Consider the following 21927-nt stretch of genomic DNA (forward strand, 5'->3'; position numbering starts at 1 on the left):
CAGAGAGTTGTGCCACCAGGTTGATGGGCTGCAGAAGAGGGCTGAGAGGAACCTCTTGAAGTTGAACAGGGGAAATGAGAAGTCCTGCACCTGGGGAGGCACAACGCCAGGCACCAGTACATGCTGGGAGCCACCCAGCTGGAGATCAGTTTTGCAGAAAAGGACCTGGGAGTCCTTCTGGACACCAAGTTGAGCATGAGCTAACAATGTGCCTTTGCAGCAAAGAAGGCTAATACTATCTTGGGGTGTGTTAGGATGAATGTTGCCAGCAGCTTGAGGGAGGTTATGGATAACTGGCTAGCTGAAAAGGGTCACATAGACATAGTCCAGCTGGCTGGACAAAAATGCACATCGCTCTCAGCTTATCTGAAGTAAAGCAAAATACACTGTCCTTGGCTGTCCTTGTTACACAATAACAGGAAGATCGCGGTGGGAAAAGAATGTTGCAGGTGGGAACAGAAAACTACAGAAGAGAAACAAGGGGCGGGCTTGGTATTTAGGCAACTAACCAATAATGAGCTTAACTTTTGTAATATGTATGAGCTAATTATAACAAGGCATAAAAGGTGACTGTAAGGGACAATAAAGGAAGTCTGCTGATCACTCATATTGAGTGACTGTGTCTTCCCTCCGTCGCAACAGGAGGTGACCCCTCCATTCAGCACAGGTGAGGCCACTGCTGGAGTACTGTACCCTGTTCTAGGTTTCCTAGGACAAGGCAGAGATGGAGCTACTGGAGAGTCCAATGAAAGGCCAGAAAGAGGATGAAAGGACTGGAGTATCTCTCGTGTGAGGTGAGACAGAGAGCTGTGACTGTTCAGCTTAGAGGAGGCTTAGGGGGTACCCTATCAATGTGTATAGAAACCTGAAGGCAGGGTGCAAAGAAGAAAAACCCAGGCTTTTACCAGTGGTGTCCAGTAACAGGACAAGAGGCAATGGGCACAAACTGAAATCCTTTTTTTACTGTTAGGGTGATGGGACACTGGCAGAGGTTGCCCAGGGAGCTGCTAAAGTCTCCATCTTTGGAGATCTTCCAAAGCCACTTAGAAATAGAACTGGGCAACAGGGCCTAGGTGGCCCTGCTTGAGCAGGAATGTCAGACCAGATGATTTCCAGAGGTCCCTTCCAACCTCAGCCATGATGTGTGATAGTCTGTGAAACAGGGCTCTTTCAGCATTTTCTTCAGAATATTGTTATACACAAAGACTGTGACTGTCACACTGGAAAGAAGGGAATAAACTGCTCTGTATCCAGTGTGCAAAGAACAAAAATGCTTAAACTTTGTCAAGGCAGCTTTCTGCTAGACCTTAGGAAACATTTCTTACCAGTACCTAATATAATAATCCAGAACATTTTAGAAAACAATACACCTTGCAGGCATGTTTTAGGTCCAACTGATCCTGTCTCTGATCAGTGATTTCTTTGAGGCCTGTTTCTGTGGTTGTCAGTTATGCCTTCCCATTGTAACTTTTGCCAGTATTGACATGTAGAACAAAAGTAATGTTTTTTTCCAGTGCTCTAGAATGACTTTTTAATGTTAATTGTAATACATTTTCATATTCAACGTTAGTTTCTGGAATTAGGTTTATTAGGTGGTGGTGGATCCAGATCTTGACTCTGAAGCTTCTGAACCAGGTCAGAAGGGAATGAAACCATAAATACTTGTATTTGTTAAAGATAAAAGCTGCTAACTAGCTCTTAATGTACACTTGTGCCTCAACATATTGAAGGCACATACTGAAGCATATATCAAAGAAGCTTGCCATAGTACAGACTGAAAAGAGTTCTACATAACTTCAAGGGTTATAGGTCTGTTCTGAGAAGTGTGAGCTGCTCAGCTGGAAAGGATGCTTCTGCTCAAAGCCCTGTCCAGTTAGCTCTTGATGCTGAAACACAAGGTGAAATAGCAGAATCGTAAAGAGAATATTATTGAGCTGCTCTCTCTGTCTTCTGTAGCTGTTATGCAGGCACGAGTAATTTTGAGCAGCAATAATCTGTGTTCTGTGTGAGAACAGCATGACTATAGCCAGCATAGAGCCTCTTCAGGACTAAAGATGGGCTATGAAATTTTTTTATTATTATTTCATTTAACTAGATAGGAGTAGATTTAAATCCTCTATGTAACCTGTTCCTTGTGACCAAGGCCATCCACAGAGTTATGTGGGCTATAATTAATAAAAATCTGTTATGATGAAGGGCCCCTGTGCACCTTTCTATTGTATATACAGAATTCAGGATGTAAGTTATGGTGGATATTTTCCATGCTTTTTGAAAGAAGGAAAAGATGCCAAGTTCCCCATCTGTGGTGCATAGCAATTCCTGATTATAAATCTCTACAGCTTTTTCTGTTCAGTTCTATGAAGTATTTGAAAAATTTAAGTTACTTTTACTGTGGTTCGGTTTTAAACATGGCCTTCTAAAACACTGATGTTGGATACTTGAATGTATTTTCCTGAGTAGAACAGCATGTTCACATTCAAGGATCCTTTTGTACTGTCTTCATGAGTCAGAATCATATACACAGTTAATAATTTGGGAATAATTTGAGTGTGAATCACATTTGTAATATATATTGATGAACTGTTACTTGTGCTTTTATCTTTTCCTATGGAAGCAAGGCTTAAACAGTTGTACTCCCCATTGGTTTTTATCCTCAATTAGCTTTTGAACCCATTGGTTGGTTTGGTCAAACTTAATAGAAGTGTTGATAAATAAATTATTGGAGGTTTCATGATAATAGGTGTCCAGATAAAGTAGAAGCACTCTAATGGGGGGTGACATTAAACTAGGCAAAGAACCTACATGTGAAAACAGACTTCATATAAATGCCTCAGTGATAAATACCTTTCAGCCTTTGGTGCGCGTGCCTTCTGAGACAGTAAAGCCAATCATTCACAAGCTATGAGTCAGTAGAAAATCAGTCTCACTTAGTTCTGATATTCAGTAAACTAACTTTTTATTTGACTGCAATTTTATTTTCTGGCTTTATATGGTATTTGCTTAGTGTTTCACAACGCCAGTAATCCTCAAAGCACTGATCCTACAGACTTATTCAGGCCACTCATATGTGTTATATTAACAATATTTGTCTTTGCAGACTTGATATTCAAAATTAGTTTACCTCATTTTAGATACTTAAATTTGGATTTCTTGCCTTACTCAATTTGAAAAACATTTTTATAAGCATAGAGTTGTTCATGTGCTAATTAACTTCCCCTTAATTAATGAAAGTTGAATATTTTTGGTTTGGTTTTTGGTTCTCACAAAAACGTGAACCAGGCCTTGGAGACACCAAAGAATAATACTGTGTTTTGATGGTTTAGTTGTCTGTAAATAAGCTAAAGTAAGAGTTGAAAATAATCTAGCTGAATTACTGAGGATTTCCATCTGAGAGAGGATAAATTGACTTGAGAAATAGAGCCAGTTATGATACACGTGCCTTCCAGTATCTGTGCTTGTTCAAGAACTGCATTTTAAAGGCATTCCTGAATAAATTACTCCCAAGTCATAGAAGAGGCCAGCTTGCAAGGTGGGTGTAGAGATACAGAACGTCTGCAATCCATCCAGATCCTTGCAGAGCTTGGAAACTAGTGTCGATCTGTGTCATTTCATTGAGGTTTAACTCTCTCTGTCTTTCTATGGATTTTCTTCTGAAAGGAATGATCAGAACCTCATCTAAAGACTACAACTTGGATCTGAAAAGGAGCCACACTCAAGTGTTCCCATGTTAAAATCAATAATGCTGAATTTAGCAGATCATGATTTCCATAGCAACCAATGCTAATACAACAAGTTCAGGACAGTAGCGTGTAGTGACTGGAGAATCAAGCACAAAAAGATGCTGTCAAACGAGTCACAGTCCTGCTCAGATTTTTTCTGTAGGCTGTGCAACATGGCAGTACCTCAAAGTGGACGAATGGCAAAAAAATCTGTAGTGGAATCTCAGAGTTCTTCAGTTACTGAATATTTTTGACACAGTGGTTAAATAATTTGAGTAAAAATTTTGTTTAAACTTAAAACAAATGTCAGTGCTAGACCTGAGAAAAGGTCCTTATAGCCAAATGTAGCTCTGCAGATTTCTGTAATGGATGCCTTCCATAATGGAGTAGTTTAAGAGTCAGAGAAGTATGTCCCCATATTTTTCTTGACTCTAGGGGGTTGCTGATGAGGGATTTTTTTTTGCAAATAACAAGCCCAAGTGGATTTTTGTTTCAGTATTTTTCCAGTCATTTTTGGGCCAAACATTCTGTCTCCACAGTATCTTTTTGCAAGGAGTTCCATGGATTAACAAGTTCCTTTATGAGAACAAGACTCTTGTTCATGTTAAATCGGCCACAGCTGGGTTTTGTGTTGGAAGAGCCTGTGAATGCTTTATTAATTAGCCCAGATGTTTGTGGTTTCCAGAGGTAGGGTTTATATGCTATAGGATTAGAGGCTAGGATTTCAAATATGAGCCCAAAGCATAGACTTCTTTTTTTCTTCTGTTGCAGCACAAACAAGTTAGCAAGCTGCAACACCAGTCAGGTTCTACTGTCCGTACTGTTTCTCCTTCCTCCAGAGGCCAGACCACACTGCTCCTCCTCCATCAGACCACCTCTCCCACACTCCTCAGGGCTATTTAACCACTTTGCAGGAGTGAGCTACAGCTGCACATCATCCATGTCAATCAACCCACTGCCTCTGAGGCAAGGCCACAGCTGCATGTTATCAGTGTTAATCAACCCACTGCCTTCATTCCTCTACAATTCCCCCTTTTTGTTTTTAACCAAAAAGGCCATGTCTATCATCCATTGTAGGGCCCTTGGCAGGATATGTGGAAAGGCTGTTCAGGTTGAGTGAAGAAGGCACAAAACTGTGTCTGATTCAGGCCTCACATCAGGGTCACCCAGATGTTGTGACTCCCCTCTCAAGGGGTCTGTGGAACAGCCGGTATCTGATGTCCTCTTGTCAGTTCTAGATCTAAAACAGGCTTAACACCTAGCAGGAAGCCACCGTGGACCTGCATCTGTGGAGACACAAGCATACCCTTGTTGCCAGGTAATTATATCCCATGGGCCTGTCCACTTTCGCGTTTGTAGGTCTCACATTAAGACCTTTGCTCAGATAGGAGGATCTTCTACCTGCAAAGACAAGATATGTGAGATAATCACAGTACACTTTTTCTCGGCCGGCACAGTCAAATAATTCAATGTATACACAGCTTTCCATAGATGAGCATGCGGAGTCTCAGAACCCATTCCCCCTATTTGGTTTTCAGGAAGTAGCTTTAAAGTATGGTGAACACTTTTCACAATGGCTTGGCCAGTCAGGGAATGCAGGATGCCAGTAACATGTTCCACCCACCAAGAGGCAAGGAACTTGGCCACGCGTGCAGATGAATATGCTGGTCCATCATCTGTCTTGAGACGTTTTGGAACCCCCAGAGCAGCCCAAGCCTGTCGAAGATGTGAAATGGCGCCCAGAGCCTTCTCCTCCCCAGTGTGGGCCGATGCCCACACAACTTTTGATGGAGACACGAACATACTGTAAATGACCAAAAGAAGGCACATGTCCTAGGTCAGTTTGCCACAGAACCAAGGATTAACCCCTCACAGAAATGTCAGTCCAGGACCCAATCGCTGACACTCTGGACAAGCAGCAATGATGGATTTTGCATCCACAGAAGATATTTTAAATTGATGGACCAATTCCTGAGCCCCCTATGAAAAAACTGATGAGACATGAGGGTCTGTCATATCACATCCAACACTGCAAGAGTTCAAGCAGGAGCTGCAAGAGCATCAGCCTGGGCATTTCCTTCACAGACGAATCCTGGCAATCCAATGTGACTGCGGAAGTGCAGAATGTAATATCTACATTGGCTCACTATTACCCATAAAGTTTTTAATAAAAAAACAGTTGTTCTGAATGTACCTCCTTAAGCAGCACATGGTCAATGTGTCATGCAACATCTGTAACATAAGCAGACTCTGTAACAACGTTTACAGCACATCGAGAAAACATTTTAAAGGCAACAATGACAGCACTAAGTTCAATTGTGGTGATCCCTGTGTCAAGTGTATCAATTCCTGCCATTGTTTCCCATCATATCAAGTGACCACTGTCTTTCCTGATTTCCCAGAACCATCCATAAAGACTGCAGGGCCTTGCACTGGGCTATCTGCCTCCAGCGGCTTTTGAAGTATTTGTAAGTCTGAATAATAGTAACAATTTATGACTGGGAAGATGATAGGATATTTGTCCCTTAAATCCTTCCAGAGCTACCTGAAATGGTAAACTGTTTGCCAAACACCAGCTGATGTCTTGTAAAAAGCACACAAGTAATGGCAGTCTAACTTTCACAGTAGCACTCTTGACATGAAGCATGCTCATGTCACTTGTCATAGATCCTCAATGAACGACACGGAAGGATGGCCTGCATCTCAATTATTTTAGTATGCCAAAAAGTACTGAAATATTTGTGCTGATTCTTCATGGCCTCATATTTTGTACAGATTTATGCTTGTGACAGATGGTGTATGTAATACCTTAGTTCTGACTAAGGGACACTTTATGCCCTGCATTCTCATGGATGCGAAGCAAAATGTGAATTAGCATTCTAGAAACAACTTATGGATGTACCGGGACCACAGAATCTTGTAGCAGGGCAATAAAACCACTTTATTCATTGCATGAGGCTAGTCCCTAATGCTATTGAGTACCTTTCTTCCAAAAAGCTACAAATACAGCTTTCAGTCTAAATAAAACAACCTTTAACATGAAAGTATTTAAGACTGCACCTTCTCCACATTTGTCTTGTATGCTTGTACTAAACTAAGCGTTTTATCCACTGATCTCCCAACAGGAAGGTCATCCATTGTTATCTGCTGAAGGATTCTCTTATTGCCAACAAAGAAAAGGCCTCTAAAGTGTATGCCCTTGATCTTCCAGATATACTCTGTAATCCTTTGAAATGTGGTGTATCAAATCCAAAAGAAGTGGAATCCTTATAAGTCCGAGTCCTTCTTGTTTTTGAGACGTATTAATCAAGTCAAGAGGATAGAAGAGGATGACAAGATGTTTTCCTTCATAGTCTATTAACTTCAGCTCTTTAAACTCTCCGTTAATGTCTGCTGTTCCTTCCCAGTAAGGTGCTGGCTTGGAGATTTTGGCCTGGCTGAAGTGAAGCAAGTGGTTGGAGATAGGGACGCGAGCCACATCGCCAGGGTAGACCTGCCCCACCCCCACCCCCCAATGTAGTAATGGCATTGCTTGTCTTCCCTCTGCCGCGCTGTGCGCAGTTCCTTTGCCTCGTCTGCCAGCACTCATTCCATTGGCCCAGCAATCCCATGGGATGATAGTTAGCAATGGCAACATATAAACTTATTGGAGTTTCTAAGTCTACATGGTGTACCCTTTTCTGTTGCAGGCCATCAGCCAGCTTCTCTAGGGCTAAGGTGGCTTCTTTGGTTAGTGACTGGGGAGACATTAAATCAGTGTCACCCTTCAACAGATCGAAGAGTGGTTTCAATCGGTCTGTTTTAAGGCCCAAGTATGGCCTTACCCAGTTTATGGTCCCTAGTAATTTTTGCAAGTCATTTAGGGTTCTGACATTTACTGGGAGCTGGATAGACTGTGGCTCAAGCGTTTCATCTAGGTCTTTAACTCCCAGTATTTCCATGGGGCTTATTGTTGAATCTTTTCTGGTGCTATACATAGCCCAAAGGTGGCCAACAACTGCTGCAAGACAGGATACACTTGTTGAAGTTCAGCCTTATTTGCAGCTGATACAGGAATATAATTCATATAATGATAGCAATACAGTTGTGGAAACTGTTCCTGTACAGGTGACAATGCCTTTGCTACATCCCATTGGCATGTAGGACGACTGTTTTTCATACCCTGCAGCAACACTGTCCATTGGTATCACTTACAAGGAGTCATATTGTTTCTTCTAGGTATGGAAAAAGCAGATTTACACTTATCAGCTTCATGTAAAGGAATAGTGAAAAAACAATCTTTTAAATCAATTACCAGAATGTCCTGGTTTTGTGTGATCATCGTTGGGGAAGGCATGCCCGATTGCAGGGCTCCCATTCCCTCCATTACATCATTTACTTTCCTTAAATCTTGTAAACAGGCGCCATTTGCCTGATTTCTTTTTTTATTGCAAACACAGGTGTATTCCAAAGACTATGGGAATGTTCCAGGTGACCTTATGCTAGTTGTTCTTCTACTAATTGCTGGAGGGCTACACATTTTTCCTCAGGAAGGGGCCACTGTTCCACCCAAACAGGGGTATCCGTCATCCAAGTCAAAGGCAGAGTAGGTCTTTGTACGCCCTCCATCACAGTGGCCCCTATTAAAAATATTTCTGGGTACCAATGATGACTCCCCATTGTCCCAAAACATCCTGTCCCCACAGATTCAGAGGGACATCAAGCATGCAGGGACAGATTGTTGCTGTCTGGCCCTCAGTGTTTCGAACTTGCACCAAATACCAACTTTGGACACTGTGTCACACCACCCACTCCCACCAATACGGAACCTGCCAACCAGACAGGCCAAGAGCAAGGCCAGATGTGCACAGATATAATAGTTACATCTGCTCCCGTGTCAGTCATTCCAGTCACCTGTATTGCAGAAGGGGTCCCTTTGGCAAAGGTGATTTTACAGGTTAGAGTTGGTCAAGTATTTTGTATGCTCCAGGTCCAGAAAATTTGTGGTGTTCCTGTTGAACTAAACCTTTATTTGCCCTGGACTTTGTCATGGGCATCATTAACTTGCATCCAGAAAGGAATTAATTGTGCAGTCAGGCTGCCTTCAGGAATTGATGTGGAGGAGGGGGTCCACACCATTGCTTGAATCTGACCCGTATAATCTGTATCAATGACTCCTGGTAAAGCAAACCAACCTTGTAAAGTTACACTAGAATGTCCAAGCAACAGCACACTCAATTTATTGCTGATGGGTCCCATGGCATTCAGTGGGACCTTATGTATTTATCATCCCCTATTGTGATGGCGGTTGCTGTGGTGACATCCAATCCAGCACTCCATGAAGTCTGGGCTGACAGTTGGCTGCATAAGCCTGGAGTTGTTGTGGAGGATTCATCTGTATCATCATGTGGTTCCTCCCTGCATTCCTCCCCCCATTTCCCTGCTTTCTGTTGCCACCTACAAGTAACTGTCCTTGAGTGTTAAATTTAGGTCTACAGTATTTTGCAAAATGCCCTGTTTTTTTGCCCAAAATGCAAAAAGCCATCAGCCCTTCCCAGCCTTGATATCTTTGGACAGTCCTTCTTTAGGTGACCTTCTTGCCCACATATGTAACAGCAGCAGACGACCCTGACTGCACCAGAAAAGGTCTTTGCCAGGTGCTCCATTTGGAAAGCAGTGGTTCTAACCTTCCCACATACATCCATTAATTCTATTAAAGCGGGATTATGATTCGCCATGCCTGCAGTCACCTTTCTACAATCCTCATTTGCATTGTCCTTAGCTAATTGGAGTAACAATGGTTCCTTAGCTGCCCCATTCTGTATTTGCTTGTCTAAGGTGTCTCTCAACCTATCCAGGAATGACACATACCCCTCATTTGGACCTTATTTTACTGTGGTCCATGATTGTTGTGGAGCGCCATGATCTGGGACCTGCAATAAAGCTTGGAGAGCTAAACTTTTTCCCTGCCGCAGGACTAAAGGATGTAAACAAGCTTGTAACTGCAGAGAATTAACCAGCGCCTCCCCCATAAATTGTGGAATCCCTGCCCGAAAACATGGGTCATCCTGGGGGTATTCTAAATTCAGCAATGATTGTTCATTCACCAGGCACCTCCAATTTGACTCAAACATTAACATTCGCATAGGGGTCAATATAATTTGCGCAACCATACAGCAATCATGAGCAGTAAGCTCTGCTGTGAAAAGACTACGTAACAATGATTGAGCATAGGGTGAGCCTATTCCATGCTGTATACAGGTTGATCTTAAGTCTTAACAGCCCCCAGTTGAAAGGTTCCCACTCAGTGGGAGAACCACCATCCCTATGAAGCACGGGCATGTTAACACCCCACCCCCCATGGTGGTTGTGGCATTGATATCCCATTCCACAAGTGCTCAAAAAGTAATTTTCCTGCATTTTGCCATGTCTGAACACTGGAGACATTTTTCAGCATAACTAGCACATCATTTACTTTGCACCATCCTAGCAAAGTTATTATTACCTTCTTGTTATATTTTATGCTTCTTTTTTCAAATATATCTAAGCATTTTGTTAACATAGAATTTTCTTCTTTTGTACCCATATCAATTAGTCCCCAACTACATCAGGCACCAAAACTTGCCATTTCAGTTAAGATGGACAACAAATATTACAGTATACCCATATTGATTAGTTGTCAACAGCTCACCTCTTACAGTGTCTGTTATGGGTCACAGGCTCTCCCACTTGCCTCAGCTATGTTGGGCACCGGTTGTTGTAGTCTGAGTCCAACTCAGTCAGCCTCACACAGGGCACCAATTGTCACAGCACAAACAACCTGCAACAAGGCTTTTACCATCAGTCATGTTCTATTGCCCATACTGCCTCTCCTTCCTTTTTTCTTCTGTTGCAGCACAAACAAGTTAGCAAGCTGCAACACCAGTCAGGTTCTACTGTCCGTACTGTTTCTCCTTCCTCCAGAGGCCAGACCACACTGCTCCTCCTCCATCAGACCACCTCTCCCACACTCCTCAGGGCTATTTAGCCACTTTGCAGGAGTGAGCTACAGCTGCACATCATCCATGTCAATCAACCCACTGCCTCTGAGGCAAGGCCACAGCTGCATGTTACCAGTGTTAATCAACCCACTGCCTTCATTCCTCTACATTTCTCTCTTCCCCTTAGGTAAATATTCCTGATTGTATTTCTGTGAAGTTACTCAGATGTTGAAGATGAATCACTTGTAAATTTTGTACATACACAGGAAGGAAAGCAAATGTATGTGAGCTGCAAATACATGTGTTTACAACTATTTTAAACCCCTTTAATAGGTTCCTACAGAATCTTGTTTATTTAAAGTAGTAGAAGATGACTGAATTCAAATGAAATTGAATGGGATCTGAGTAAACCACATATATACAAATAGTTTTGCCTATGATTGTTGTAACAATATGAAGTTTAAAATAGCCATGGGAGGGCTCATTGATTTATTGTTAAATGGCAAGCTGGTCTTTGAAAGCAGTACTTGCAGTTCTTGGCTAAGGTGGTATTAATTGGTGCACTAACCATTTGAAGAAGACTGGATGCAGAATTTTTGCACAGAATGGGCAGAAAGCACTTACATTTTCATCTCAAAGAATAACACTTTTGTGATTAATACCTGTGTCATGGTATGGGAACATTTACAAAGGTTTGGAAGGTAGGAGGATCTAAATGTCATAGAATAACATACAGGACGAGTTCACATTCCCTTACCATAAAAATCTAAAAAGTTGTCCTGTCAGCCAGCAGGGTTTCCTCATTTCGAGGAGCCACCCACACATCTGACAGATTTTCCCTTCCCTCTTGTGTTCTGCGGGTGACACCGAAGCCTCAGCAATGAGTCAGGCCCAGGGTTGTCTTTTTGAACTACTTGATAGAGCTGGGATCAAATGCAACATATTTAATTGGTGTCAGTTTCTCCTGGCATTTTGCATCAAGGCTTTCTTTTATGGCAGTTAAACAGAATTTAGTTTTCAAGAACTTTTGGAACAATAAATTCTACTTATATATTCTAATCTTTTTGTATTTTTCTCAGGTTTTTTCCTTTGTCCTTGTTTTTTCTATAATCTCTTTTTGATATGTAGATTACCATCCTATCCTGGATACAATAAATGCAGCCAAACAGTTTATATTCAGTATTGCCATCTTGCTTGAGTACACAGCACTATTGACCACTCTTCTGTGGGATAAACATGCTGAAGAAAATACGCTGCTCCTGTAGTGATTTTTCCTATCCTGTGTGGGTTTTTATCATTTTCTCTGTTCCTGTGAGTATGTATTGTCCCAGAACATCACTAAGTCTGTTATCTTCCTTCATGGAAACTCACCTGATTTGTTGTTCTCCAGTGGTCATTTTCATTTCTGCTTATTTCCAAATATTTCTTTTGCACTGAATAGTGTTTGAATTCTTTCCCATGATTCTGAATCGTGCATTTTGCAAGCTAATTCTGTCTTTTTTTTATCCCTGCTTACATGTTTTGACTTTCAGTGTTCCCAGTGACTCCATTCTTTCTTTATTTTAGATACTAGAGCTGTCATCTGCTGTAGGGGATACAACGAACTTTGAATTTGTCTTGGCAGGTAACTCTCCTCCATCATTCAAAATTAAGCATACATTTTTTTAGTTTCTTAGTGCTTAACCCACATCCTCCTAACAATCAGCTTTCTAGTCATTCATCTAAAGAAAAATATCCACCAGTGAAACTCTCCCATTATACGTTACCATGCAGTATCTATATAGGAAATAATCTAACAGTTATAACACAGATGGGAAGAAGATTCTACCTGGGAATAAATTTTGTCAGAGTCCATTCTTCCTACTGCTTACACTAAAAATGTGCATCAAACTCACTTCTGCATTGCATTTTCCCCACTCTTGTTCATGGGGCCATGCTGCAAATTTTATACAAAAATAACCTTCAGATGAGTTCACTTCTAAAAGTGGTGTATGGTGGTGTCCTACTTTTGGCTGGGATGGAGTTAACTTTCTTCTTAGTAGCTAGTACAGTGCTGTGTTTTGGCTATGATGTGAGAACAATCAGTATGGTTGATAACCATAGTGATGTTTTCAGTTTTTGCTGGGTAGTGTTTATACTAAGTCAAGGACTTTTCAGTTTCTTGGGCCCTGCTAGCCAGAGGGCTGGAGGGGCATAAGAGACTGGGAAGGGACACGGCCAGGTCAGCTGACCTGAACCACCCAAAGAGGTATTCCATACTGTGGGACATCATGCTTGGTGTATAAACTTAGAGGGTTGGCTGGGAGGGATCGTTGCTCGGGGACTGGCTGAGCATTGGTCAGTGGGTGCTGAGCAGTTGTACTGAGCATCACTTGTTTTTTTCCTTTTCCCTTCCTTTGGATTTTACTCTTCCCCCCCACCTTTCCATCCTAATTGTTATTATTATTATTATTGTTATTATTGTTGTTCTTATCTCTTTATTCTGTTTAAATTATTAAGTTGTTCTTATCTCAACCCTGAAGATTTACATTCCTTTCCAATTCTCCTCTCCACCCCTCTGGGCAGGGGGGAGTGAGCAAGCAGCTGTGTGGTGCTTGGTTGCTGGCTGGGGTTAAACCACGGCAGCTGGAAATATGCGCAGTTTAAAACCTTGTCCTTTTTTCCAGCTCTGTCCTTTAATGAAAGGGATTGCCTCTGCCTTGAACTATTCCAGTTAGAAGAACATAGGAAAACGTGCCTTTTTTCAGTTATCTAAAGAATATCCTTGACTGAAGTCTTGCTTGGCCATGCTTGAATCTTACATCATTACATACATGTATATACAGACTGACCTTTAAGAAAAACAAGTTTAGCAAATTCATAGAAGAAAAACACAGGCAAACTGATTCAGCTGGCTTTACAGGTATTAAAACTTAATGCCTTTTCTTGTTTTTTAGCAGCACGTCAGCAGTGTTGTCATGGGTACTGAGCCAGGTCCTGTTTTGTGAGCTTGCAGACGTGCTAAAAATGGGATGTTCCCTTCCCACCAGTTAACCATTCTTAGGGACTTCATTGAGTATCCACTGAAATCAATTAAAAGTCTTATGTCATCTCAGCAGATTTTGGACTAGGATGTAAGCAAACAGGAGAATGCCAACAAATGTTGTTTCATAATAGTTGTCAGGGACTTTTTAAATCTGATTCCACTGTTCAAAATTAGATACATGTTTTGAGGTTTTTCTTTTGCTTGAACACACCAAACTTAAAAGCTTCTGCTGGCTTAATCTGGTAGTGTAGCTCCCGCATGCTGCTCTTCCTCCCATGGTAACCTGTCATCACTGCAAGAGAGGCACGCAGGCTCAAACCTTTACGTCTTGAGGCTACCGTTTTGGATTATTTTTTTTTTTTACTTGAATTTTGGTGCATAGCCTTTGCATCAGAGGTTCAAAATGTGAACTGCAGCAGATTTGGAAATCCTTCTTTTATATTGTTGTATCTTCTGATACTTTCAGCTCAAAGTGGGCTGGGAGCTTGCTTCCCCTCTGGGTGGAGTTGGCTGGGGGGACCAGAGCCAGCACCGAGCCAGTGCAGCCTAGGGCAGCCCCTTCCCACTGGTGACAAAGGTGGGAAGAGGCTCCCAGGCAGCAGCATGGGGAGACTGTGGAGGGCCAACCTCAGCCTGCAGGAGCTGCTTGTATCTGGGGCTGGATCCAGTCCCTGCTGTGTCACAGGCATGCCTCTGCCTGGCCAGGGATCCCCAGACTTGCTGGCTGTGCTGTCACACTGGGCTCTCAGCACCCCTTTGCTTAGGAAGGTTTTGGTCCCTGCATTTCCCCGACACTAAGATTTTTCAGCTGTACCTTAAAACTGTCGTGTCTGTACTACCTCCTTTTTTTTGTCTTTTACTGTAAATTTAAACTCTGCCAATACTATATGCCAGCTTACAGAGGAAACTGGCAAGGTTTCAGTTTCCCCTCTTCCCCAAACCCTTTTTCCAACTCTCTCTCCTGTCCGTGATGCTGGAATCACCTGCCTTTGCAGTGCAGCACTGTCGCTCCTGACTCAGAGGTCCTACTCATCCTACCTTCCGTACAGCACAGAGCCAGAGTCTGTGTGACTCTCCCCATCCGCAGCCTCAGGGCAGAGGTTGTAGGAAGCACCATATCTCAAAATCCTGCTGGTAGCTGAGACTTTAGGAATTGTTTCTTAATTTTTTGGGGTGAAATTCCAATGCTGATTTTTATCTTAGATGAAAGATAAAGGCTATGAAAAACACTAGCTTGAATCTTTGTCAAGACAGAAAAATATTGTTAATTTATCTCTTTATGTGAGTTCTGCAGCAGGGTGTTTGGTAGCACGGCGGTGCAAGCATTTGGCAAGGGGAGAAGTGGGCATGTGTAAACTTGATTCACATTTTTAACTGAATCTGTACTGTGGCACTGTACATACATCTATGCCCGTGGATTGTGCCTGCCAGAACGCATCCTGGGCTCTTCATCCCTGTACTGCACAGACCAAGGACTGGCCAAAATGTGCCACAACTTTATTTCCTGTGGAAACTATGGTGGGTGGTGGAAATGGCTTGCAGCCATGTCTTTCCTGAACTGCAGTCTGCAAGACACAGTTGCCATACTCATGCAAACCTGATCAGAACTTTCCCTTTCAGCCTCCTCGGCTTAGATAACTTGCCTTACAAATCTGTATATTAAGGCCATTGCTAGGTCTTTGGTATAGGTAGGTTTCCAACAGAGTATAACTTTAGTATCAAATCCTGCAGCTGTCTTTAGATAGAACTGGGAAAAATATTGTCACTGCTGTTGGTTTGCAACTGCAGTATGGTAAGGATGTAAATCTGGAATAGTAACAGCCATAAAATGCATAAAACTTTGAGAATGTGCTTGGGTTTTAGATTTACAAATCTGTTTTGGGAAGGTGCCAGAAACAAAACTGGGAATAATGAGGGTGTGTTTCAGGAAACCAGGTATATTAACTGTTGATTGAGATTGAGTTACAGTTTTTTGGTTCAGCATTACAAAAACCGCTTACAAAAATTGCTGTGCTTTGGGTAGATGGTGTTATACTCGGAGTTTGGGTCTTGACAGATAGAAAACATTTCATTTCATGTTAGAAGAAGTGGACTTCAAAGACTATATTTTCAGATCTGCCGTTTTGCGTGCATGCATAATGACAATACAAATCTGAAACAAGTCCACATCCTGTCAGATGACACTGGTCTGTTCTTACTGTTATATATTACTATTGTATATGGGGTGAGTTTGCAACAGAAAGAATACTAAATAGTAAAGCATAAATTCAGACTTGTTATCTAGCCTGAAAGCAGGAGATGGAGTTCTTCCTCCATGGGCTCCAGCTGGCAGAAATATGCAAGTACAGTATGGATCTAGACATGAGTTTTTTCTTGTGAGATGAAAGCTTGCATATGGGGTAAATGCTCTGGCTTGATCCTGTTCTGTTTTCTCCTGCTTGATATCAGCTACTAATCTCTGCTGCTGCAAAGGGGCCCTCAGTGAAGATAGGTCTAGTTTGATTTTTGAGGGCACAAGAGCAGTCTAAACATAGCTGGCCATCTTGGTCTCTTTGGTGACAGAGATGGACTTTCATAAAGACAAAATTAGTATGTGCTCTGAATTTTCATGTAAAAGAATCTTCTAGTGACTGGAGAGGAAGCCTAGGCAGATTAACCTGTTGTTCCTTTTCATAGTTAATCCTTATGCGTGTCACTGGTCTTTTAATTACATTAATCACTGACATCAGTAGTTGGATGCCGAGTAGTGAAGTTTAGACTTCAGAATTGCCAGTTCACACTTTGAGAGCACTTAAAAGTGTATTTTAAACAGCAAAATAGGTGACATCTGTGAAATACCAGATTGCCTTTCATTAGGGACAGACATTTTTTCCACTGTCTGTGTATTATTTTTTTTTATGTAAAATAGATAAAAATAACCAATCTATGAAGTCTCCTAAAATAGTATCTCTGGAGTGTTTTTCTGACATTATTGTGCATTTTTGTATGTCTTAGTTATGCCTGAGGAGTCTGAAAACTTTCTTAAAGCACAGCAAGCGTTACCATGGTACCTTGTAACATTTTTCCAATCAGCAGATGGAGCCACAAGGGGAAAAAAAGGTTTCAGTAAAGAATTTTGGAATTGAATAATGCTAAAATAAACTTGTTATAAAAATGCTCCATATGACTGATGATAAGTTAAAGCAAACAGTCCTGTAGTGTATCATCTGTTAGTTAAACATGGTCTCATTTGTCTGATCCATACATAACCAAAATCAATTACTCTAAGTTAGTAGCAACTGATTATCTTGAAGCTGTATCCCCTTTTTTAAGCCCTGACCCTAATATCTGAAAGACTAGAAAAAACGAACCTTCAGGATATTTAATACTGTACTTTCTCAAAAGGTGACATCAGAATAGAGCCATCGGACTGGATGTGGGAATTGGGAATGTGGTGATGTAAGGTTTTCATAGAGTTGGTTTGTCAATTCAGTGCAGTCAGCTCCTTTCTGGAGATGAGGTGGAGTGTGAGAGGGAAAAGATCTTCATGAAGGATAGTAAGTGGTAGCAAGGCTCCTCACCTATCCATTGAAGACTGATAGAGATGCTTAAACAAACCCATAGTTACCCAAAATTTCCAAAGCACATACTTATGTGCTCATGACTGCCAAAATACATCACTTGCCTGGTTTCACAGTGCCTTACTAACTGTGGGTTTTGTGATTTTTCCAGGAGATGAGCTAGGTAGTGAGGCTTTAAATATGTTAAAATATGTTGCTTTTTTAATACAGTCAATCATATGATTGAGCTTTTATAACTACAACATGCTTGTTGAAGACACACTTCTTTGTTAGTATGAAATGCTCTGTATGCTCCATTTATCCCTGTCATGGGATAAAGATGTGTTTTGCTCCAACTGTTGTTCAAGATGAATTATTTTTTTAGAAAAGAGTATATAGATTGCAGTATGGATTGTAAAATCGAGTAACCAAGTGCTTAACTTACTGGCCCTTCAGAGAACAAGAAGAGATCCAGTAAGATCAAATTATTTTCGTCCTTTTGTTTGCTTCACTTTTATGGTGACCAAAATAAAGACATGAGGGAAAAGTCTGAAGCTCAGTCTAAAATCAGCAGTTCTTTAGCATGTATTTTGTCTCCATCAGAATTCCTCCTGCTGCATGAAGCAGATTAAAAGGAAGAAGCTGGGTATTCTGTGACACTACAAATGTAACTGCATAAATGCACCTCACATTTTAACTTGGAAAAACAATAGCTTGAACCTTTCTTTCCTTGGTGATCTGTCTTAAATTAAGGTGCTGTTGCACTGGCTATTAATACTGTATCTCTTCTGTGAGTGAACAGAGAATTTCAGTATTCAGGGTGATATCTTTGGAAGCATTAAAAGCATACACAGGCACTTTAAAATAGCAGAATGTAATTATAGCTGTGAGTTTGACAGTAATTCCTACAAAATTACAATATTTTTCACTGCACAGAAGGCAAAACTAAACAAAATGGATGTTGTTAGCATCTGGTAAGCATGATCATAGTTTTTTTGAGATGCTTGTATGTCATATTTATGGCACTCTGAGTGAGATCTACAGCTGTGACTGATTGTGCCTTACCATTCAATTGTTGCATCTCAGTCTGCCCCATTTCTAATTGGGTGTTGAGAAGGATGCCCCTTTCTGCAGCTCCAAAATATGAGGGGGGAGGAGGTCAAGTTCCCTTCAGTCATTTAACCAAGAGTGCTCCAGTGACATTGTATGTGCAAGCACATGCTCAAGACCTGTTATTTGGGAAAGCAACTGTCTAGTATTCTTCCAGTGCAAATAATTGGCAGGGACAGAATATGTTCCTTGCATTAATTCTCCACCTCTGCTTAAGATTAGGAAAAATGCAGCTTTAGTTCGTGTTCATACAGGTACTCTGGGCACCTTCATGCTCCTCTTACACCCTGTGCTAAGTATTGACTGCTGGCTTTGCTGCATGAATCATATATTAGCAGGTGTTCTGTGGTGTTGAAAGAAGATTCATGATTTGAGTTGGCATAGGTGTGGGTTATTTGCGTAAATTCCTTGTGTTCTTCTAGTTCACCTTGAATTCCTATCAGTGGTGCACTAAGGAATATGTACACATTGTAAGGGTGAATAAGAGTATGTTCATTTCTCTGTCTATAGGCCTGAATGTGTATTTACTCACTACTTTCCATACATCATAAGTATCCTTTCAGAATGGTTTAGCTCTGTGTGAAGCCCCCTGCTCTGTGGGATTTTCTTCGACTGCAAAATTTCTGTTGGTTTTTTTCATGTTTTCATGCAGTGTCTTATGTTGCTATGGCCCATAACATATGTCACTGAAATATGAGTTGTGAAGATGATGATAATTAGAAGGAAGATAAGGGTAGCAGGGTCCCAGTTTGGTTTTAAAGGAATCTAGAGATTCTGATTTGCAGAGTTTAAAACAAGCCTTCTGAAGCAAACTAGAAAGATTTCTGTAATTTTGCACTATTTGCTCGTTGTTGTTAATTAATGGGCTTCACTGGACTTAACTGGCTCCTCAAGAATATTTTACATGAGAGAAGCATGTATTTGCTTGCATCTGACCTTTGTCTTAGATATTCTACAAAGGAAATCCTATCTAAGTTAATAGTCAGCAGTAAAAGATTTAATGGGAGAACTGAAATATCATTCCATTTTGTACTTGCATGAAATATGTTTTTATTCATTAATTTATTCATTTATATATTACTTCGCCTCTAAAAGTTTTGTTACCTTCTTACAATGCAAGTAACAAAATATAGTACCTCTTCTGAAATATTTATAATGTAGTATCTGTATACATCTGCAATAAATTCCAACAGTTGTTGTGGGGCCCTGACTGGTAAAAAGATCTCCTTCAATATTTTACTGCAGAGTTGCTTTCAGATTCTAATAGAATGTAATAAAGAAGGAGAAGTTGAATGACTTCCCCACCCCCCCACCCCCACCCCCCCAAATAAAAGCTAGTATAAGCACGGATAACAAATACTTTAATATACAAAGTAAATACCTGGTATCTTTTGTGTATGAAGTTCCTAGAATGCAGAAACCAGCAATGAGGAAGGCTCTGGAGGCAGATTTTCTGGGCAGCTATGATGGCATGTAGACCTGAAGCTGTAGGAATATGGGTTTTGTCCCAGGAGATAAGCTTTTTATTTTTGAAACAAATTGTTTTACTAAGTATGTATTGTAACTTAAAATTACATCTAAAGATGTTTAAAAGTCATTTTTTGAGTTTGGTGGGGTTTTTCCACATTTGCTCTGTTCTATTTTTGCAGTTGCACTCCATGTTTTTGCCTTTATGTAGTCAACTATATTTGGCTCAGAAAATGTATCACTACATTATATACACTGACTAGATAGCTTCCTGTATTCATATTTTTAAATTGTAGGTGGTTGAAGTGGAAAAGGCAATAATTGCCCTTATTTTTCCTGTTACCATTTTGAAGTCTTGCTGTATCATCCTATAAAATTGTTTGTAACTGTCAACAAGTTCTTTTTCAGAGATTTTGCTTTTTGGAGTGAAACTGATAAATGATACTTTCCCAGGCTTCTGCTAAATAGCATGTGGGACAGAGCAGAGGTTTCGACTGTGAGAACAGGAATTCCTTGAACACCTTTCAAAGTATTTGGGAATGATGAGTATTTTTAAATTTTGCTAAGCCATTAGGTGGACAAGCTGCTCACCCACCTGTAGTTATCAGAAAAACCCAACTCTAAACTATGCTAGTCTCCTAGAGAATAGATTATTACTTATTTGCCACCTGAGGAAACAGGAGGAGAAAGGAGGAAGTATTATGTCTTTAAAAAGGTACCAAATACAGACGGAATGATTATTAAAAGGCCACCAAGTTGCTTTTCACAGAAACAGCTAATGAGAAGATTGAATTAGGGGAGAGAAGCATACAGCTCATTTAATGATTACATGGAATTTGTTTTTCACAAGTGCTATTCAAACATTTGGAACTGCTAATATGCAGATAGCTTCAGTCTGAATTACTGAGCAGGCACTCACTAAATATAATTCAGCTGCAGTAAAATCTAATCAGCCCTCGACCACTGACCATCCCTCTCCGTAGCCTGTAGAGAGATTTTAGGATGACTAGTTTTCTAACTTAAGCACCTCCACTAAGTGCCTAAAATTAGGTGGGTTGAAAATGGACCTAAGGGACATGCCACTCAATGACAAAACTAGGTTTGAATCTAGAAACTGCCACCTGTAATCCCGGTATTAACTTGTCAGAAACGTGCTATATATGGGTGGGATAAAAACAGTTGTGCTGTTTATGGTCACGTTGTATTTCTACTTAGATGCACTAACTGTACTTAAGATGGCTTTCTGTGGCCATTTTGAACACACTGAATTCTCATTGACATATCTGAACTTTCCAAGCAAACATTCATAGATCTCATTCATCACCTTTATTTGTGATGTCTGAAAGACTTCTTTGTGTTGATCAGCCACTTAGTATCTAGGAGTTAATTTTTCGCAAATGGCAATTATGAATTATAAAAGCGACGTAATCTTGGCCAGCTTTTTAAAATTGAAAATCTTTATCTTCCTTTTTTCTTTCATCTGTGACACTAACATTGAGAGAATATCCCATTTTCCATAAAATATGTGGTCAAAAGTCTGGCTTCCAGCAGTGTCAGCTGTGCCCTTTTCCTAAGTCAGTGACCTCTTTTAGGCTAAGCCCTGAAATGAACGTATCACAGCTTTGACTAGCATTTTATGACCTGGCCATGATAAATGGAGAATTAGTCTTGTGTTTCTCTTCCATTCCAGTTAATCATTTTGCAATTTTGAAACAGTAGAGGGAAGTGAATATTATGTTCTTTACTCACTTTAGGAAAAGTGATTTCTGCTGAGTAATACCACAGTGTTGATAACATCACACAAATATGACCATACCTAGGGGCTTGGTAATCTTGGTTCCCAACTTTAATAGTGTTTAATTATATAATTCCTTCAAAATGTAAGGCAAATATTTTACAACACTGGTAACTATTAGTATTACATCATTGGGACGCAGGACAATTACATGTTCTTTTGATTAATTGTATCTCATGTTGTCCTATTACAGCAATGTATCTTTGTATTAAGGATACAGTGAAGAGGGTGACCGATGAAGAGCACAAAGGACAAACTTCACCATTTTCAATTTGCTATTTCAAATTCTCTGCAGTGCTGTCCTTAGCTTTAA

At 40.7% G+C, this 21927-nt stretch overlaps 2 protein-coding genes across 2 annotated transcripts in view; one reads left to right on the forward strand and one right to left on the reverse strand.

Annotated features, from left to right (window-relative positions):
* Nucleotides 1-289: 289 nt before the first annotated feature.
* The window catches only part of SHC3 (SHC adaptor protein 3), a 103993-nt gene continuing 82355 nt past the window's right edge, over nucleotides 290-21927 (forward strand). Inside the window, exon 1 of the mRNA XM_027790083.2 lies at nucleotides 290-667. The gene's annotated coding sequence lies outside the window, so the exon portion shown is untranslated. The remainder of the gene's footprint in view (nucleotides 668-21927) is intronic.
* On the reverse strand, nucleotides 6768-7660 carry LOC114012810 (peroxiredoxin-4-like). The gene is given in 4 exon segments (XM_055791092.1): nucleotides 6768-6905; nucleotides 6907-7218; nucleotides 7221-7289; nucleotides 7394-7660. Coding segments are annotated over 4 exon segments (786 nt in total).

The sequence above is a fragment of the Falco peregrinus genome, chromosome Z (genome assembly GCF_023634155.1).
Source record: "Falco peregrinus isolate bFalPer1 chromosome Z, bFalPer1.pri, whole genome shotgun sequence".
NCBI lineage: Eukaryota > Metazoa > Chordata > Aves > Falconiformes > Falconidae > Falco > Falco peregrinus.